Source organism: Pogona vitticeps, chromosome 1 (assembly GCF_051106095.1).
Source record: "Pogona vitticeps strain Pit_001003342236 chromosome 1, PviZW2.1, whole genome shotgun sequence".
Taxonomy (NCBI): domain Eukaryota; kingdom Metazoa; phylum Chordata; class Lepidosauria; order Squamata; family Agamidae; genus Pogona; species Pogona vitticeps.
In genome coordinates, this window is record NC_135783.1 from 337,789,515 (window position 1) to 337,810,004 (window position 20,490).

The following is a 20,490-nucleotide window of genomic DNA, read 5'->3' on the forward strand; positions in this document are numbered from 1 at the left end:
ATTAGTAGGTCGGGATGTTTAATACAGATTATTAAAGAAATTGTTCCTCCACATTTCAGGTGTGTGGCCAGAAGGTTCAGATGGCACAGATATTAATGCTGTTTGTCGCTCCCATGGGAAGAAATTGTTATCAACTGGTGATGACTTTGGGAAAGTACATCTCTTCTCGTATCCATGTTCACAGTTTAGGGTAAGGCAATAGCTACATTTGAGAATACTCTTTCAGTGTTGAAAGGGATGGTTTCATAAACAGCTCTCAATTCTAAGATTCTTGATCATTTATCCGAGCTTTTACTGCTGTTAGGAATTTTAATAGAGCTTTGAAATAACAACTTACAGCAATATTATAATTAAACATTAACACTAATCAAAATAAGTAAAAGCAAAAGAGAAATAAAAAGTAAAAAAAGACAAAAGCATGGTGACACCTTAAAGACTAAGTTTTATATATTTTTTAATTTGAACTTTTGTGGACATCAGACATACTTACTGATAAATTCGATTTTATTGTTTCATTTTTAATTTAAATTAAAGGTTATTATTATTATGAGTTTCCACTTCTAGACTTATATTCAGTGAACACATATAGTGGTCTGTATAGGTCTGCACATTAGAATTTTAAAAAACATTCACACATTATAATTCTGTGAAATACTATTTCAATGAAATATTAAAGAAGTGTGCCACACAGTCATTCTACACAGCAGATTATGTGAAAAATAGTAGCAGAAATACTTCGAGCATAATCTTACGAGACTGAAGGATGCCTAAATCTTACACACATTTACTTTGAAGCAAAACCTATTAAAAATTGTCAACAAAAAAATAATTATCCCAAAGTCTATTGAGCCATTTAAGATTTACAAATCCTTTGTCAAGAGCTTCCAGAAGCTCTTGTCCACGTAGCAGGCATAACTTTTAAAAGATTCTTCTCTCTGGATAAGTCTTTGTGCCATTGGTTACCAAGGGTGTGCACAGAGACACAGCACAGTATGTGGATTTCTCTGATGCAGAGGGTAAGGTGTTTTGAGATGTTATGCCCATTGCTTGGAGCACTGCTGGGGAAAGGCCTTTAATTCAGGACAGTCAAACTCATAGCAATCCAATTCTGAAAGAACTGAATTAACTGATAACAGTGGTGCCTCGACTTATGACCATAATCCATTCCAGAAGATGGATGTAACTCGAAATGGTCATAAGTCGAAGCACCATTTCCTATTGAAATGCACTGGAATGCGATTAATCTGTTCTGGCCCAAAAATTAAAAATTATTTTTTTAAAAAAAAACCACACAGCAAGCCCCATCAGAAGTCACTGGGGCTTAAAAAAAATAAACAGCAAAGCATGCCCCGAAGGTGCTAGGGCTGCCAAAAAGAACCAAACCCCCAAACCAAAAATAAACAGCAGAGCAAGCCCCAAAGGCACTGGGGCTGCAAAAAACAAAACAAAAAACAAAACAACACAGCACAGAAACGTACCCCTCCAGCCCAAACCCTCCGTGCAAAACCCACCCAGAACAGTTTTTAAAAAGTAGAAAGCAGCACCTTATCTTACCAGGCAATCCAAAGCCTTTTCCAATCTCACTCACTCTAACCGTTGGGGCGAAAGAGCTACAAAGAAGCAGCCTCTTCGCCTACCAATGGCTAGCAAATTTGAATCCCCCGCCTTTTTGCCCTGCCTTTTTTCCAGTCACAAGTCGAAGCAAAATTTTGCCGCCGGAGCAGGTCATAACTCAAAATGGTTGTAAGTTGGGACGTTCGTAAGTTGAGGCACCACTGTATTTGTTTTCTCTAACAAATAAGTGGTACTGCTTGTAAATGTCTTGCCAATTTAAAGGAAGACACTGTTCCATCTGCACTTCTTGTTTTCTAGACATAAACTATTATTTGCCAAAACCTTGTTGTGGAGTTATGCTGGTGGAAAGACAGTGGCATAACTTGCCATACCAAATTGACATTAATTAACAACACACTGGTTGGATTCCTCATTGAACACCAATGAGGGTGGTTTGGCATGTGACCAGGAATCCAGGTGCTCACTCCCAACTAATTACAGTTTGTTACTGCAAGATATGGCATTACGCTTCTGAGTATAACTCCATAACAGGATTTTGGCCACCTTGTTAGGAAACTAATTTAGTAGTGATTTAATACAGTGGCTACAATGCAGAAACTTGAAGGTGATTACTTCGAAAAGTGGTATGTGTGATCTCATTCATGAGTCTATGGAGTCTACTATTCCTTTAGAAAATAAAAGTGCAGAAAACTCCACTGTGGCCTTACATATAGGTAAACAGGCTCAGTGGTTTATAGTCATTATAAAATGGCACAGTAAATGAAAATGTGAGATTGGCTGGATAAGTTCGGTGGGTTGATGCACCTGCTCTGGAGTTAGGAATCAGGAGTTTGATTCCCTACTCTACTTCATAGGAGAACAGTCAGCTTGTGCAGCCTCAGGCAAGCAGAAATAATCCCAGATTATTATTAAGTTGCACTGAGACTATGTTGACAACACAGTAGTCGTGGTTAGACACAGAGGGCCATTTATATATTCTAGATGTAAAATGCAATAATATACTGGAGTGCCTTCCATATACATGCTGTCAGCAACTAATTATGCTGAACAAAATCTAACAATTTTGTGAAAAATGGCAATACGCAGACTACTTGTTTGTGCCATCTACCAATGGATCTTTCATTAGTGATAAGCAGATGAAGCCCCTGCTTTTGTTATGACGATGACTTTGTCTTTTGGAGCATCACAATGTTTTTTTTTTGCCTGACTGTAACTGACAACATTGATTTTCATAACAGCTCTCATTACCAATGTACATGCTTCAGTTATTGATGATACTCTATTTATTGATTGTCTTTCAGGCTCCAAGTCACATGTATGGTGGGCACAGTAGTCATGTAACCAATGTAGATTTTCTATATGAAGATACTCATCTCATCTCTACAGGAGGAAAAGACACCAGTATTATGCAGTGGCGAGTCATTTAGAGGAGACTTTGTATGAACATGTGTAACCAAGAGCTGGCTATTCACCAACATTGTGTAAAAACTGTATTTAAGATTTAACAGTATGGTTTCCGTCTAGCCTAGTCACTGTGATTTATAAGTTTAAAATCCTTGCAGACCTCAGGAAAGCTATGTCTTTGGCTGGCTACCGTACTTATTTCAGTAATTCTTTGAGCATCACTTTAAAACAACAGCAGTTTTCTCCCCTCTTTTTTTCCTCTTTGTTGTACAACATACAAAACAGCACAGGTTTAAAATGAAGACACGGATTACACAGTTGAACAGATATTTTCTATTAAATAATTACTTTAAAAACTATTCTACTACTACATATATGTGCTTCACAGTTTCGTTATTTACACCTTATACTGTCTAGCTACATAGTTAGAATATCTATTGTTGCAAAAGTTATGGTACTTTCATTTCTAGTGAAAAGGGAAAAATGGATATTGGAAGCTTGACTCATGCTGGACAGTATCAAATCAATAAGCTGCTGAACTGTTCTGCAACGTTCACTTTGAAGGTGCTTCCATACACAGTATTCGCCATGTGGAATGAAGTAGACATTTTACACAGCAACTGTTGTAGAGCTTCTCCCACACCACAGAACTTATTTAAATAAGAAAATGTGAATGTTAGAATATATATTAACATATTTTTTTTCCTTCTGGCATAGCAAACATTAAAGTGAAGAGGACACAATCCAGCAAAATGTGCTTGCTAATTCATTTCCATACAACAGCCTGTAACGGTACTCAGTTTCAATTAACTTTAGTCTACTGATTTCGGTGGAATTAACAGTTGCTGGATAGTGCCGAGATTTATATTCTTTTTAAAATGAAGCAGCAGGTTGTACCCCAGTTTTAACTTGAATATCTCAGCAGGGATTACTTCTTCAGGTAACCTGATTCCAGATGTCTTGCCTTTTTTTTAAACAAGTATATGATCGGTTTCTTATTTCAAAATAAATAACCAGCCTGATCACATCTCAATTGCTCAGTTGACAGAGTAAACCAATCTGGGTATCGATCAGCATGAATATTACTACCTTATATACATGTGTACAATTTTTGGAAATTTGTAAGAAATAGTAAGGCATTCTAAGCTTTACTTGTGTATTGCTTATGGATATTGTATATTCGTATTTCAAGGCCAAGAAGACTATGTACAAAGAGAGCTCTGAGTGTACCATAAATCTGCAGGGGAGATGGGGAAGTGAACATATATGAACCATTAAGAGAGCCAGCAGCACTCTATAAGCAACCCAGTGATATTTTGTGGCTGTAGTATTTTTAGCAGTAGCAATCAAGCAGGATGCTGTTAAAGAGATGTGTGTCCCAGGATCTCTGACAATGTTGCAGAAGATCTGGTGCTGGATTGTGTGATGCAGCCACTTCGAACAGCAAAAGGCTGGGGTGACCTACATGTTAATAAATAACTTCCTCCACCACCACCCCTTTCTGTGGGTTTTGCATGGACCGATATTTGTAGTACAAAAGACTACTGTGTTTTGCATTGAAGTAAAAAGTGGAGGTGGCATAGGAGTTCAGAAGGCCTTATACATTTTGATTGTGACACAGACTGAAAATTGTTGTTTACATTGGAGAATGTACCTAAAGATTTTAAAAGAACAGAGTTATAAACAGGTCTGAAAATTTGAATGGTGTTTTTTTTTCATAGTGGACAAAAACACGCAAATTAATCAAACTTTGAAGCATGGGTTGTCTGAGTTCTTTCAATGGATATTTGAAAAACTTCAAGGCTTTTTAAAAGCATCTCCAACCCATTACACCGAAAGAGCAGGCTACGAATAAGCATCATGTATCAAGGTGAATTGTTCTGATTTCTGTTATCTTTATATAATTCAATATGCATTAAATTCAATACTAAAGTTTTTGTATGCTTCTGGATAAAAGTAAAACATCCTAAAGCAACTTCAGTACACCGGGTTGACTATAACCCTTCCCCTTTTATGTATATGTATATGTTCAAATGAAGTAAAATCAAATCCTCATTGCTGGACTCTTGTCTGTTCTACTTTTCTGTAGTCAATGTTGTTTTTGTTATGCGCTGTCAAGCTGGAACCGACTTATAGGGACCTTAATAGGGCTTTCAAGGTAAGTGAGATATTTAAGGAGTGGTTTTACCAGTTCCACTCCCCTAGTGAATTTCCATGGCTGAGTGGGGATTTGAACCCAGGCTTCCTGAGTCCTAGTCCATCATTCTATCCTCTGCAGTGCACCAGGGCACCACTAAACTCAGCTAGCAGCACAGCAGAATTTTCTGTCTGTTTCTTTGCCGAGCTGGCACTGCTGCTGCTCTTCAAGCTCCAGTTCCGGCTCCTTCGTACTTCTTTGTTTCTTGTCCCAACTCTCACTGTTCCTCCTGCTCTGCCGCCACTGCCACTGTTCAAGGCATCCGCCAATCAGAAAAGTCTGGAACCCCTGCCATACTGGGTATCCAATTTACTGTATAGAAACTATAACATAGACTTTATTTGTGACTGGTAGCCAAGAATTTGAAGAAACATGTAGAAAAAACTGCAGCAAAACACCAAGAACAAATAGTTTTTAAAGTGGTTGCTGTGGGTTTTTCCGGCTCTTTGGCCGTGTTCTGAATGTTGTTCTTCCTAACGTTTCGCCAGTCTCTGTGGCCGGCATCTTCAGAGGACAGAGCACAGAGTGCTGCCTCTGAAGATGCCGGCCACAGAGACTGGCGAAACGTTAGGAAGAACAACATTCAGAACACGGCCAAAGAGCCCGAAACACCCACAACAACCATTAGATCCTGGCTGTGAAAGCCTTCGCGAATACAATGTTTTTAAACTCTTCAGTAAGATTTAGATTAGGCATCCTTCAGTCTCGAAATATTATGGTAACGTAACATGCTCTGTATGGAAGACTTGGAACAGCATCTAGTGTGGCTGAGAAGGCCAATTTGAGAGTGACAATCCCTTCCACCCTGAAGACATATACAATCTGTCCCCTGTCCAGCTCCCTGATTTTGCTCGTTTCGGGACTGCCTTTTTACCTCAGCCTGCTGGACAAGTGTCTCTTCAAAATGTGAGAGGCCATGATGCATCGCCTGCCTCCAGGCTGAATGCTCAGATGTCAACATTTCCAATCTGTTGAGGTCCATTCTTAAGGCCTTCAGATCCTCCTTGCAGATATCCTTGTATCGCAGCTGTGGACTCCCTCTGGGATGATTTCCCTGCACTAATTATCCATACAGGAGATCTTTTAGAATCTGACCATCAGACATTCTCACTACATGCCCAAGCCAACGTAGACATTGCTGTTTCAGTAATGTATACATGCTAAAAATTCCAGCTTGTTCTAGGACTCCTCTATTTGGAACTTTGTCCTGCCAGGTGATACCAAAATGCATCAGAGACAACGCATATGGAACGTGTTCAGCTTCCTCTCCTGCCAGGAGTCTACTGAGGACACAGGCTCTATAGACCTGGATCTTGGTATATGCCATCAGCTGCTTATTCAGCCGTTCTCTCTTTGTGAGTCTAAAGAACGTGGTAGCTGCTTTCCCAATGCGTTTATCCAGCTCGACATCTAGGGAGAGAGTGTCAGAGATTGTTGAGCCCAGCTACACAAAGTCATGAACAACCTCCAATTCTTGTTTGGAGCTGGTAATAGAGGGAGGTGAGTCCACGCCTTGCCCCATGACTTGTGTTTTCTTCAGGCTGATTGTTAATCCAAAGTCTTGACAGGCCTTGCTAAAGGGATTCATGAGTTCTTGGAGGTCTTCAGCAGAGTGGGCAACAACAGCTGCATCATTGGCAAAGAGGAAGCCCCACATGCATTTCAGCTGGACTTTGCTCTCAGTCTAGAGAGATTAAAGATCTTTCCATCTGATCTAGTCTGGAGATAGACACCTTCTGTTGCAGTTCCAAAGGCATGCTTCAGCACGACAGCAAAAAGGTCCCAGAGTCAGTGCGAGGACACAGCCCTGTTTCACTCCACTTCGGATATCAAAGGGATCTGATGTTGAGCCGTCAAAAACTACAGTGCCCTTCATTTCCTCATGAAAGGACCTGATGATGTTAAGGAGTCGAGGTGGACATCCAATCTTGGGAAGTATTTTTTAAAAAGCCATCCCTGCTAACCAAATCAAAGGCCTTTGTGAGATCTATGAAGGCCACAAAGAGTGGCTGTTGTTGTTCCCTACATTTCTCCTGCAACTCTCTGAGGGAGAATACCATGTCAGTGGTGGACCTATTAGCTCAAAATCTACACTGTGAAAAACTTTTGTAATTATCTAATTGGAAATGGCCTATTTCTGCCCACTTCACTCACATAAAATACTGCAGTGTTTAAATGCTCAACTTCATGCTTTAAAGTTTACTTTGATTCATACTTCTGAAATCCCAGGTTTCAAAACGAATAAAACCTTCCTTTTGCTTCTCTGCACATCACAACTAGAAGTGTTTTCAGCTTTTAATCTGATTGCTTAATTAGTAACAAGTATTATTTATACTTTTCTTTTGCTGTTCGCCACAGAAGACCATAATAATAGCAAAACTCCAGGACGCGTTGGCCATTTTCGTTCATCTTCCCAATGCCAAAGCAGCTTAGACAAGTAGGCCAGGAACTGTGATCAGCACCAACTCTGGCATTAAAGTCTCTCTCCCTAGACATTGAGCTGCATTGGCAAAACAGCTACAATTTTCTCTAGACTCACAAACAGAGTATGGCTTTAAAGAAAAGCTGACGGTATATACCAAGCTCCAGGTCTATAGAGCCTGTGTCCTGAGTACACTCCAGTACTGCAGTGAGTCCTGGACCATTTGTGCACGGCAGGAGAGGAAGCTGAACACGTTCCATATGCATTGTCTCCGACGCATTTTGGTATCACCTGGCAGGACAAAGTTCCAAATAGAGTAGTCCTAGAATGAGCTGGAATTTTTAGCATGTACACATTAGTGAAACAATGACGTCTACATTGGCTTGGGCATGTCATGAGAATGGCTAATGGTTGGATTGTAAATAATCTCCTGTATGGAGAATTAGTGCAGGGAAATCCTCCCAGAGGGAGACCACAGCTGTGATACAAGGATATCTGCAAGCGGGATCTGAAGGCCTTAGGAATGGACCTCAACAGATGGGAAACCTTGACATCTGAGTGTTCAGCTTGGAAGCAGGCAGTGCATCATGGCCTCTCATATTTTGAATCCAAGGCCACTTTTTTTTCTGCTGAAGTTGGTTCACTGTCCAACTCTTCCAAGACAAGCAGGCACTCGATGTTATTTAGTGCCTCTTTGGTTACTACATTCTCTCTGGAATATAGTTCAGAGTAGTCCTGCACCCAGCGTTCCATCTGCTGTGCTCGGTCCTGGATGATCACGCCTGTAGCAGTCTTCAAAGGAGCAGATTTCTCCTTTATTGGACCTAAAGCCTGCTTGATACTGTCATACAGTCCCTTGATGTTACCTGTGTCCATTGCTATCTGTATGTGAGAGCTGAGCTGAAGCCAATAATCATTAGAACAGTTCCTGGCAGCCTGTTGGACTTTGCTACAAGAAACTCAAAGTTAAACTCAGTGGGACAGGCTTTGTATGCTGCTAGAGTTCTATTTTCCTCAATGGCTGGCATCAAGTCCTCTGAATGGGCTTCAAACCAGTCTGCTGTCTTTTTGGTCTTCTTGCTAAATGCGGACAAGGCAGTGATATAAACATGATTCTTGAAATATTCCCATCGTTCAAGTGCATTTGCACCAGCTGGACCTGGAAGAGTTTCTTCAAGCACTTGAGCAAATTCCTCCACTTTTCTCTATCTGATGTCAATACGTGGTCTTCCTTCCTTTTTCATGTGATACAATCCATTCGCAGTTTTAGTCTGTTACACACCAGGGAGTGATCAGTATCACAGTCAGTGCCCTGATACCTGTGTGTGATCGTACTACTAGGAAGGCTAGAGCATCTAGTGAGGATGAAATCAAACTGATGTCAATGCTTTGATCTTGGGTCTCTCCAAGAGACTCTGTGTTGAAACTTCGTATTAAAGAACATGTTGCTGACACAAAATTCCAGCAAGCGTTGGCCATTTTCGTTCATCTTCCCAATGCCGAAGCAACCTAGACAATTCGGTCAAGAATTGTGATCAGCACCAACTCTAGCGTTAAAGTCTCCGAGAATAAACAGTGTCTCTCTCTCGGGGTTTGTTTTTTTTAAAATAGTAGCTGCCAGATCATCATAGAATTTGTCTTTGACTTCTGTTGTGAACGACAGTGTTGCTGCATATGCACTAATGAAGGTGACCGGTTTTGCTGAGTGGAGCTGTAGAGACAGGATTCTTTCATTCCCCACAGTAGGCGGAACAATGGATCTCTGCAGAGTATTTCTAACCACAAAGCGAACACCATATTCCCTGGTCTCATTCAATGGTTTTCCCTGCCAGAGAAATGAGAATTTTTTTTCTTTGACAGATCCCGAGTCTGGCAATCTCATATCTTGCAGGGCAACAATGTCCATCTGCAGTCTACTTAGTTCCATGTCGATGACAGCTGTCTTGTGCACATCGTTTATTTCCTGCAGGTTGTCAGAAAAGCCGGGGGTCATTGTCTGAACATTCCAGGTGCCCAACTTTAGGGCAGAAGTTTTCTTATGATTGTTGCATGCTGCAGGGTTATCTATCTGCTTGCTGGTTTTCACCCTAAACCCCACGCACCCCGTGGGGTTAACAGACTGTGGCGAGGCAGCACCTTACTGGCTGGGGGCTGTCCAGTTTAAGGCAGGTGGTAGCTACCTAGTGAGGTGCACTGTCAGAGGTGACCCCTGGCGTCATGCTTTACGCCAACAGAGCAAAGACTTATAACTGGTAACTACTACTTCCTGTGTTGTTTCAACGCTGTATGTGAAGCTGGTGTCCTCTCCAGAGCACGAAACCTAAGTAAAATAATATGGAGGATAGGTGTTACCCCAGCACAAAATCCCCCCTCTCCTGCAGCGTTATAAATCTGAGGGTTACTCAGTTAATCCAATGGGAAGGCAAGAACCAATACAAGTGGTTCCAGCAACGATGGGTCATAATGCTAGGTCTGACAAAATAAAACCAGTCATACTTCTTGGAAAACCTACCAACATTAACTATCATGCAAGTTTATGCTCCAACTAGAGATGCTGCAGAAGAAATAGCTTTTATTCAAATGTTCAAGAGGAGGCTTAACACGATGGGCTGATAATCATAGGTGGCTGGAACACAACTTCCAGTCAAAATCTCAAATTCTGCGCAGGTTCAAAATAAGAGGAGGCAGTGCTTCAGGTAGCTTAGCCCCAAGTCATTTAGGATGTTGTCAGCAAAACCAGCACCCTGACTTGAACGAGGAAGCCAATACAGTTGAAGACTGGAGATGGTCTATAAACCAGCAGTCCCCAACCTTTTTAGCCCCGCGGATTGGCTGGGGAAAGGGGCATCCCCCTGCGCTCATGTGCATGTGCGAAGGTACACGTGTGCGCTTGTGCACATGTGTGAAGGGTGGTGCAGCACTCATGCAGGCACGTGGGCACTTGTGCATATGCACAAAGGGCGGCGCAGCACTCGTGGGTGTGAGGGTGCCTGTGCACATGCACAAAGGACGGTGCAGCACTTGTGCTGCCACATGCATGGACGCAGGCGCAAACAGGCTGTGGGGGGGAGTGTGTGCAGGGGTGGGGGGAGATCTCCGCAGCCCAGTAGGGCTCAGGCCATGGACCGGCCATGGGCCTCAGACTGGGGGTTGGGGACCTCTGCTCTAAAGCATAAATCAGTCTGTCAGCTGTATTTTGCAGCAGCTGTGGCTTCTGATCATCTTTCCTTTTTTCTCTAAGATGGCGCCGGTGGCGGGCGGGTAGCGATTTTACCACCGCTGCCCCGGCTTGCTCCCCCCATTTCTTCTCACTCTTTCACACTTTTTCAGTTATTTTTCGCTTCTCATTTATTCTATTTCCTCCCCTCTGGACTGCCTTTCGCCCTACCTGACCTGTGGCGCTGTGTGTGTGCACAGGAGAGCTTTGAATTCCCGGCTGCTGCGAGTTGGAGTGAACAGAGGAGCAGGAGCGGAAGGAACCCAATGGAGCCGGAGCTCGGAATGCGGGGGTCGACTGAAGGCTGCTCGGACATCTTATAGAATTCTTTAATTGTGTAAAAATTCCTTTTTATCTATATATTGTTCTCGTATCTTGTATTTTGTGTTGTAAGCCGCCTAGAGTGGTCGTAATGACCAGATAGGCGGAGTATAAATGGAATAAATAAAATAAATTTTTCAATGGTAATTCCATATAGAGTGTGCAATGGTAATCTAATTGGGATGTAATTAAGGCATAGATTACTGTTTCCAAATCCACTTCCCCTAGAGCAGGTGAATCTATGTAAAGGCACTCTTGTTGCAGCTGCCATGTGATCCAGTTGGTCCATAGTCCATCAGACAATGTTTACAAAAGCAACTCCAAGCTGTACATTTACTTATTCAGAGGGAGCACAATCCTTTTAATGACAAGTTGTAACCCCCATCCAAGGCTCGCTAAGTTTCTCTATCTACCTCCAGAGTTTAATTACACCAGATCTGTGATTTGGAACTTACGCTGCCTTCTTCATAAGTTCCAAATCACAGCCTACAGCTTTCAGGACAAATTATTTTGGTAACCTTACCTACAGATTGCTGGTGGTGCCCCATTGAAACACTTGTCAGATCTGCCCCTGCTGAGCTTCCAAAAGGAGACAAGATGTGGTGTGCTCAGAGGGAGTAAGGTTGGAGCAGATTGTGTTGGGAGAAAGGCACAAGTTCACCCTTAATTGGTCCTTTTTCTGTTCTACCTGGATGAATAAATTAAAGAGTGATGTAAGGCTAATATATATACTGTACTCTGCTATGTAAAGGTTTCTTCTAGGGCCCCCAAAGAGTGACCAGCTAATGCTTGGAATCAATCTAATAAAGAGGGTAGGTGTGTCACATTTGCATGGCCCAACTGAAGCCAAGAAACATAGACATTGGTCTTTCACAGGCTTCTAACAGGTTGTAGCACCAGGTTGTGGTGCCAGGGGTGAGAGCTTGAACCCCTGCCATGCTTCCCAGGAGAGGGGTCAACTACGATCACCTGCTCCCTGTGCAGCCTTGAGTGCCATCAAAAGGGGAGAGAACCATCTGGAAAACCCTGTAAGGGTCAGTACAATTCAGAATCAGCTTTATGGCACACAATTAAATTAATGTAAAATGTCTTACTGATGAAACTTCACAAGGCCTGGCAATCCCAAACTTTGGGATTGAGATTTTGGCCCATTCTTTTTTTACAGTGATGGAGGTACTTTGGATCTTTGAAATAATTGTTTTCTTTGCAATGCCCAAGAAGCTTTCCCTGCCAGTAGGCCTGTAGCAGGGGCTTGTCCCTATGTTCAGTTCAGAGCAGCATGAACATTGCATGCAAAAATTCTCATGTTCCGTCTCTGGTATTTCCATGTAGGTCTGGAAAATGGCTCTGTCTAAAATGCTGGAGAGCCAAGGCTGTTGATGGTTATATGGTGATGATTATATGTCAATTTCTTACATTGCTTTGAACGGTATGTAAATTTGCCTCATATCTGCAATCTTCTGCCTCATGCAAGAAACGGAAGCCTTCTTAATGGTTAAAAAATGGTTTCAATGTTCCCCAGGCACTCAGAGGTGGAGGTAGCCTGGGCAGGAATAGCTAGGAGGAGGATAGTACTGTATTCAAAAGGATCAATCTCAATTAAAAATAATTACAATTATTGAACATCAGAGTGAAAATTTGATGTTTCCAAGAGTGGCCTTTTAAAAAGCTACTCCAGATCCTTCATTAAGGAAAAATGGCCATTTGTAAAATGACACTATAGTACATTTCCAGTATAAATCCAAAAAGTAAATAAATAAAGCTACGTGCACACAATGTTGTGCTTTTAAATATATATACTGTATATATATTTAGGTTATATAGGTTTTATATATATATATAAGGTTTCCCCACATAGGTATCAACCTAATATGGGAAAACAATCTGGCTTTCTCCCGATGGCCTGGAATACATTTCTTCTTAGTTGGCAGATGATATTTCCCATCCAGTCCAGCTCCATAGGGGGAACTGAGAGATCATCGCACTCTAGACCCATTCCCTCCAAAGCTTATACCACCCTCACACCTTTCGTCCTCGCTATATCCTTCTCATGGGCTTTCCAACGACTTTTTTCTGCGTTCACGGTCAAGCCAGCAAGTGGAGGTAACACCCAACCCAACCCCGACTTTGTTTTTTTTTTTTTTTAAATCCAACCCGCTCTCCCGCGCCCCAAGGAAACAGAAAGGGAGGGTGGGGGGAAAAGCGCGCGAGAGAGATTGATTGAGAGAGAACCAAGGGATAGTTAAGAGACGGAAAGTGCTTGAAGGCACGCGCAGGCGCGGGCGCGCGCTCCGGCGCGTCGGGGCCGCCGCCTGCACGAGCCTCCCCGTGCGTGCGCGCGCGTGTCTCCTCCTCGCCCCTGCCTGCGCGTGCTTTGAGGGGCTCTGCCAGGTCCGCCGCCGTGCCTGCCTGCGAGAGCCTGAGGAAGCGGAGGGTGGGGGGGAGAGGGGGGAGAGAAGGCGGCGGCAGACAGGCTGGCGGAAGTGTCTGTCAGCAGCGGCGGCGGCGGGCAAGAGAGCCCCACGGGCTTTGTGCGCGGCTTCCTCTTCCTCCTCCTCCTCCTCCTCGTCTCTCTCTCTCCCTCCCCCTCTCTCTTCCCCCCCCGCTCCACTCCGCTCCAGCCCGTCCCACGCCCACCCTCGCCCGCCACATATCCCAGGAAAGGCGGTGAGGGTGGGTGAGTGAGTGGGGGGAAGATGGCCGGGCCCCTGGACCGGCTGGCAGGCGCCGAGGAGCAGCTGCCCAGTTAGCGCCCTTGGCCAGACGGGAAAAAGAAGAAGATGATGATGATGATGCCATTGCCGGCGGCCAGCCGGAGCCCCGCCAGGCAGCGGGACTGAGCGCTCGATGCGGCTCTCGCCGGGCTCTCTCTTCCTCCTCCTCCTCTTCCTCACGGGTGCTCCTCCATTGAGCATCTGACATCCCCAGGAGCCGGCGGCGGCGGCGGCGGAGGCTTGGCAGCCCCAGGAACGCCGCCGCATCCCGGGCCCGGCGAAGCTTCCCGCTGCGCATTGGAAAGGACGCGCCGGCCAGAAGCGGCTGCGCAGAGCTCGACTGCGGGGAAAATGAGGTGAGTCAGCCGAGCTGCTGCTGCTGCTGCTGCTGCTCCCGCTGCTGTGACGGCGGCGGCCCGGTGCCCGGTTCTCCTCGCCGCCGCCGCCGCCGCCTCCTCCTGCTACGCGCAAGGCTGGCGGGCGGCGCGTCGTTGCCCTTCCTGCCAGGTGGAGTTGGAGGCAGCGAAGCGCCGGGCGCCGAGAGGAGGAGGAGGAGGGCGCGAAAGCCGGGCGCCTCACCTGCAGGTGGGCAGGTGCGGGCGCTCAGACGGGCTGGTTGAGGGGCGCACCTGGGCGTGCGTTGCCTTAAGGCAGGTTTGCGGTGGACCCCTCGCGCTCTCTTTGCCTCCTCCTCTCGGGTCGGAGAGCAGTTTTTTTACTTCCAGAGCTGGGAGAAGGCTTATCCTTAGGTTGAACCCTTGCAGCTGCTTTTAGTCAAAAGATGAATAGAGTTGCTTTTTCTTTTTTAAAGCCCTTTCTGGGCTCTTCTAGCAAGGCCTGGATCCCCAGCTTTGGAGATCAGAGTTTTTGCTGCCTGATTGTTTTTTTTTTTATGTAGGAGACAAAAAAACTAGCAGTTCCTTCCCTCCTCCTTTGGAAGTAGGGACTTCAGCAATATTGAATGGCTTAACTATTTGCTGACCAGTCATGACATCCAGAATTTTTGCACCTCCTTGCTCTGCTGCGCAGAGGGCCCATGAGGCCTATGCTTAGGTGCCCCAAGGTGAAAAAACATTTTGTTTGTATCCACAAGATGAACTAAAACAGCTGGTCTTCTCAGCTGGTCTTCCCATGTCAGACATTAGCCTGTAGCAGAAGTGACTTAAGGAAATATGCTCTCCACCCATCATTGAGGTGTGTACTTCTCAAAGGATCCAACAAAGATGTTGTTGTTGTTGTTGTTGTTGTTGTTGTTGTTGTTGTTGTTGTTGTTGCCACCTGAAGTGGAAGATCTCACAAGCACACCTCTTCTTCACACCCAGTAAGAATATGATAGTAACACATTAAATGGCAAAAACCTGTTGCCTTTTTATGGCACTTCAAATAATTTGCCTGTTCACCTTACATATGATCACCTCACATATGACAGAGCAGGCTGTGGTAGGCGATCTTGCTGTGAAAAGCTTCATGCTTGCTGATTATGTACATTTAGCATGTGATTAAAGGCATACAAATGAAATACCTGTAGTTTTTTTTCTTGAGCAGTTGACAAGTTTTAAAACTGAAATGGCATAAGAAGCATGAGGGAATCTCTGACCATACACAGAGTGCCTTATCCCTCAGTAGTGAACATTAGTCTGTACCTTTTTAGCTTCCCTGCTGTAGGTCTCAAGAATGCACTAATTTTCTTAGTAAACATAGTGTAGATCCGGGAATTGGGTCAGAAATGTATGTTTCACCTTCAAATGAATTTGGGGCATGTATACAATGAAAACCCACCTGCTGTACACAGTGTAAGTGGACATAACTTGGTGTTATGGAGAGTGATTTGAAGGGAAAGAGATTTTGAGGGCAGCTTTTGTGCCTGTTGCAGAGATGAAGGCAGCGCAATGGGGGCAGGAAGGACAATGAAATATTATTGTCCTTTTCAGATTCTTCCTGCATTCTGCTGGGTAGTGTGCTTTTTGACATGAATGATCCTTATTCTTTATATAAACCTGGGTCTCAGTGTGTGAGTGCATGTCTAACACTTCTACATTGTGACAAATAATTGTACCTTCCATACATTATTTCTGCCTCAGCCCCCATCTGTGCTATATATTTGCACATTCAAATGTAACACAGTGTTTACCTTTCTGTGCTGGAAAAAGTAATGTCAAAAGTGGCTTTTGTTGGTAGTGTTCCTATGTCATATGTATGTATGGTGAAAGGACAAATATATTATAGCACCTTACTCCCATTACATTTAGTGTTGTTTGGATCCTAGAGGTGTTTCAGTCCTTTGGCTGAGAGAGAGTGTGTGTATCAGCTAAGTCTTCCCATTCAGGGAGAAAAGAAGGGGAATAATAGGCCTGTACATGCCAGATGATGATTGGGGAGTGCATCATGTGGAGACACACACACAAAGTATGTGCATGGCAACAGAGAGAGGAAGCAACGTAACTCCCGTCTGTTGCCATGAATGTGGGTGTGTACATTTCCTCCATCACTACTGCCATGCATAAATGGTATGTGTATGTTCAAAAATTCCTTCCTTCATCTCTGTATCTGTGCTTAATTTTCTAGTGTCCATCTGCATTTATTTTATTTGTGTTCAGTTCTTGTTTTTGCAGAGAAAAGCAGATTCCCTTTATTATATAAAAATGTGTGTGTCAGCTGGAGCTTCATATATATAGTGGATTCCCTTTACTGTTCCAACTCCCCATCTTTTGTGTTTTGCAGGACCAGCATCAGTAGGTTGGCATTCTTGGGCAACTGCCAAGCCCCTGCCAACCAACGTGGGGCTCACTGCTGACTATTAATCTCACTCCCCCTTCCCAGAATAGCTTCTGGATCTTACTGTTTCTCCTTGATAGTCTCTGTTTCATATCTTTTCAAAAAAACGTAAGCAGTGACAAAGGCAAGGAGAAGGAGAAGGTTTTCTGTTTGCTGGCTCTCCACAGAGCATAGCAATAAAACTGAGACAGACCCCAGGGAGTGAGGGACCAGATCAAGCAAACAAGGAGAGCTAACAGGAGTTTGACAGGGGAGGGGTAGTAAAGAAAGGGTTTCCTGGAGGAAGACACAAAAGAAAAGGGGAGATCAAGAGGGCAAAAGGCAGAGAAGTGAGTTATTTAGATTAACAAACCCTGACCTGGAGTAATCCCTAGGAATTCCCTTTTCAGAAGCACCATGTGCTCAGCTTAAGAGGAAGGCCCATGTCCTAATAACTGCTGAGAGCTATAAGTAGCAGCTGTGAGTACTATCAGTTTGCTGACCCCTAACAGAGCACAGTAGAGGAATAAAACTGAGACAGAGTCCAGGGGTGTGTGGGAATGGGGAGAGTTAACAGGAATTTTATGGGAAGTTTGGTGTAGGACGCCAAGGGGTGGTCCCTTAAAAAAGTCTTGGTTTCTGGATATAGTTATATATTAGTGGACTTTCCCAGCATCCTTCAAGGCAGACACAACAAAGGAAAGGACAAACGTGAGAAAGTAAAAAAGGGATTATGGAGGGAAGAAATACTTGGAAGAAAAAAAAAGAGAGAACTGAAGTAGTGAGTGGCCACACTTAAGACTGAGGAATACATAGTCAGAACTCTTGAGTAGCAGCAGCGAAGGAAAGCACGGCAGGTGGGAAAACAGCAAGACAAAGTGGCGGACAATGCTGAGGAGTGAACAAACATAGTGGGAGAGGCAGCATGGAAAAGAATCACAGGTAGGAGCAAACGAATGAGGTGACACTCCTCCTGCACAGGAAACTACAAAACTGCTTTCAGATTCTTGAAGACTCTGGCAAAAAGCAAGCAGAAGAAGAAGACATACAGGAAACCCCATGGAGGACATGAGAGAGGCTGAAGCTCAGTCAAGTAGAGTCAGTGATCCCACATCCTCCAAAAAGAAGAGAAGAGTAGTTGTAGTAGGAGGCTCCCTACTGTGTGGGATTGAAACCGAAATATACTGTGAAGATCTGTGACCCATCAGGTATGTTGTCTTCCTGGAGGCTGGATTAGGGATGTGAAAGGAGGATTGGCATTGCTCATAAAGCCCACAGAGGTGTATCCCTTTCTTCTCATCCACATGGGAACAAATGACACAGCCAATAGGAACTACAAAGAAATCACATCAGACTTTAAAGCTCTGTGAAGGAAACCAAGAACTTTGGAACATGGATAGTCTTCTTGTCATACAAGTACTCAGACAAGAAATAAAAAGGGAAAAGATAATGATGACTGTATACAAAAATGATGCTGACATGAGGGATTTGGATTTTGGAACCTTGGGCTAGACTTCCTGGAAGGTAGACTCCTAGCAGATGGTGGGTCACAAGTCTTTGTCCCTCAAAAAGACTGGGACAAATGCTTAAAGAGGTCTTTAAAATGGATTGAAAGGAAGAGGGAAAGTCAAGCTCAGATAGACAGATGAACAAAAGGAACAAATTGAGCAGCTCTAATGGGGCCCAATCATGTAAGAAGGAAATCAGGCCGCAAATCACACAATCTTCTGTGTCGATATACAAACGCCAGGGGTGTGAGAAACAAACAAGAAGAACTGGAAATATTAGTTGAGGAGGGTAAATATGACTTCATAGAGATAACCAAAACTTAGTGAAATGACTCCCATGACTGGAATACAGCAAGTGAAGGATATAAATTGTTCAAAGAATAGAAAGAGAGGTGGAGTCACTGTCTGTCTGTCTGTCTGTCTGTCTGTCTGTCTGTCTGTCTGTCTGTCTGTCTGTCTGTCTGTCTGTCTTATCTATCTATCTATCTATCTATCTATCTATCTATCTATCTATCTATCTATCTATCTATCTATCTATCTATCTATCTATCTATCTATCTATCTATCTATCTATCTATCTATCTATCTATCTATCTATATCTATCTGTCGATGTCGATATCTATCTATCTATCTATGATTCAATTCTAACCAATACAGAAGCAGCAGTAAGGTGAATTCTGAAGAAAAGTGGAAGACAGCAAAGAAGACTGATGTGATTTCACAGAAAGCTCAGAGGTGAGCTGAAAATAAAAAAGGACACACATAGGAAGTGGAAGGAAGGCTGGGCTACAAAGGAAGAGTACAGACAAGTAGCAAAGAATTGCAGGGGGGTCATTAGGAATGCAAAATCTGAGAATGAGCTGAGGTTAGCAAGAAACACTAAGAGCAACAAAAAACATTATTCAGGTACATCCATAGCAAAAGACACATAATGGCTCAGCTACTTGGTGTTGATAGAAAAATGATAAGAGACGACGAAGAAAAGGTAAAAGTGCTCAATTCCTACTTTAGATTGGTCTTTCTCAAAAGGCAATCTATGACCCTCCAAGCAAATGTGAAGTACAAGTGGAAGGGACAGGATTGCACCTTGAGATCAATAACCAATAGTCAAGGATTACCATTGTTTTCAATGAATTCAGATCTCCATCCTGGATGAACTGCAATATTGAAAGAATTGGCTGATGAGATCATCAAACCACTGTCCATTATTTTCTTGAAATCAAGGGAATTGGATGAAGTGTTGGATAATTAGAGGAGAGTTAACGTCCCTATCTTCAAAAATGGCAAGAAGAATGAACCTGGGAACAATGGACCAGTCAGCCTGGCACCAGTCTCAGGGAAAATTCAGGAGCAGATCATAGAGTAGTCACTCTTCAAGCAATTTTAAAACTTTTATCTTTACTTCAGAAAAGCCTTTGACAAAGTGTCCAGTGATATTCTGATTAGCAAGCTAACTCAGCTAGATAGCACAAATGTCAGGTGGATACACAGTTGGTTACAGAATTTTACTCAGAGAGAGCTTATCAATGGCTCCTTCTCAGATTGGGAGAAGGCAGCAAATGGGATTCCACAAGACTCAGTCCTGGCCCCAGGGATCTTCAACCTTTTTATTAATGACTTGGATGAGGCAGTGCAGTGAACACTTATCAAATTTGCAGGTGACACAAAATTGATTGGAAGAGCTAATACTTTTTAAATAGAAACAAAATTCAAAATGATCGAGATAGGCTTGAGCACTAGGCTGAAAACAAAAGAATGAGATTTCACAGGGATAAGTGCAAAATTTTACACCTAAGGGGTGGGAAGAAGCACAGTTACAAGATCGGGGATACTTGGCTGAGTAATAACACAAGTGACAAGGATGTTGGAATTGTTGTAGACCAGAGGTCGTCAACCACCAATCTGTGACCTGATGCCTGTCTGTGGCCTGAGCTGTACCAGGCCGCGGAGACAGACTTCCTTCCCCCCCGCGCACACTTTCCTCCACACAGCTGCTTTTGTGCATGCACGTGTGTTCCAGCACCGGCGTGAGCACTCCCTCATCCCTTCATGCGGGCCTATGCCTGAAGGGATGGGGGAGTGCTCACACTGGTGCTGGCACACGCGCGTGCTCCCCCACCGCTTCACGCATGCACCTGAGAGAGCGCACCTGCGCAAGTGCGGGGGGTGCCCCACCTTAGAGGCTCAGCCAGTCCATGGTCCCAAAAAGCTTGGGGACCGCTGTTGTAGACCACAAGTTGAATATGAGTCAGCATTTTAGTGTGGCTGCAGAAAAAGGCAAATGCGATTTCCGGTTGCATTAAACAGAAGTACAGTGGTGCCTCAACTTACGACCATAATCCGTTCCAGAAGGTGTATGTAACTCAAAATGGTCGTA

The 20,490-nt window shown here is 43.8% G+C and overlaps 2 protein-coding genes and 1 long non-coding RNA gene across 14 annotated transcripts in view; 2 read left to right on the forward strand and 1 right to left on the reverse strand.

Annotated features, from left to right (window-relative positions):
* Positions 1 to 5,042, forward strand: part of EML1 (EMAP like 1) — a 164,475-nt gene extending 159,433 nt beyond the window's left edge. For all 11 annotated transcript variants that reach the window (XM_072986650.2, XM_072986646.2, XM_020814210.3 and 8 more), the window contains 2 exons: positions 60 to 190; positions 2,877 to 5,042. In XM_072986650.2, coding sequence (XP_072842751.2) covers positions 60 to 190; positions 2,877 to 3,002 — 257 coding nt within the window. In that variant the 3' untranslated portion in view covers positions 3,003 to 5,042. The remainder of the gene's footprint in view (positions 1 to 59; positions 191 to 2,876) is intronic.
* LOC140703251 (uncharacterized) overlaps positions 1 to 20,490 on the reverse strand; it is a 38,107-nt gene that overhangs the window by 2,027 nt on the left and 15,590 nt on the right. The gene's annotated exons all lie outside the window — the stretch shown is intronic.
* EVL (Enah/Vasp-like) overlaps positions 13,785 to 20,490 on the forward strand; it is a 180,594-nt gene continuing 173,888 nt past the window's right edge. For both annotated transcript variants that reach the window (XM_072986656.2, XM_078383775.1), the window contains exon 1: positions 13,785 to 14,206. In XM_072986656.2, coding sequence (XP_072842757.2) covers positions 14,202 to 14,206 — 5 coding nt within the window. In that variant the 5' untranslated portion in view covers positions 13,785 to 14,201. The remainder of the gene's footprint in view (positions 14,207 to 20,490) is intronic.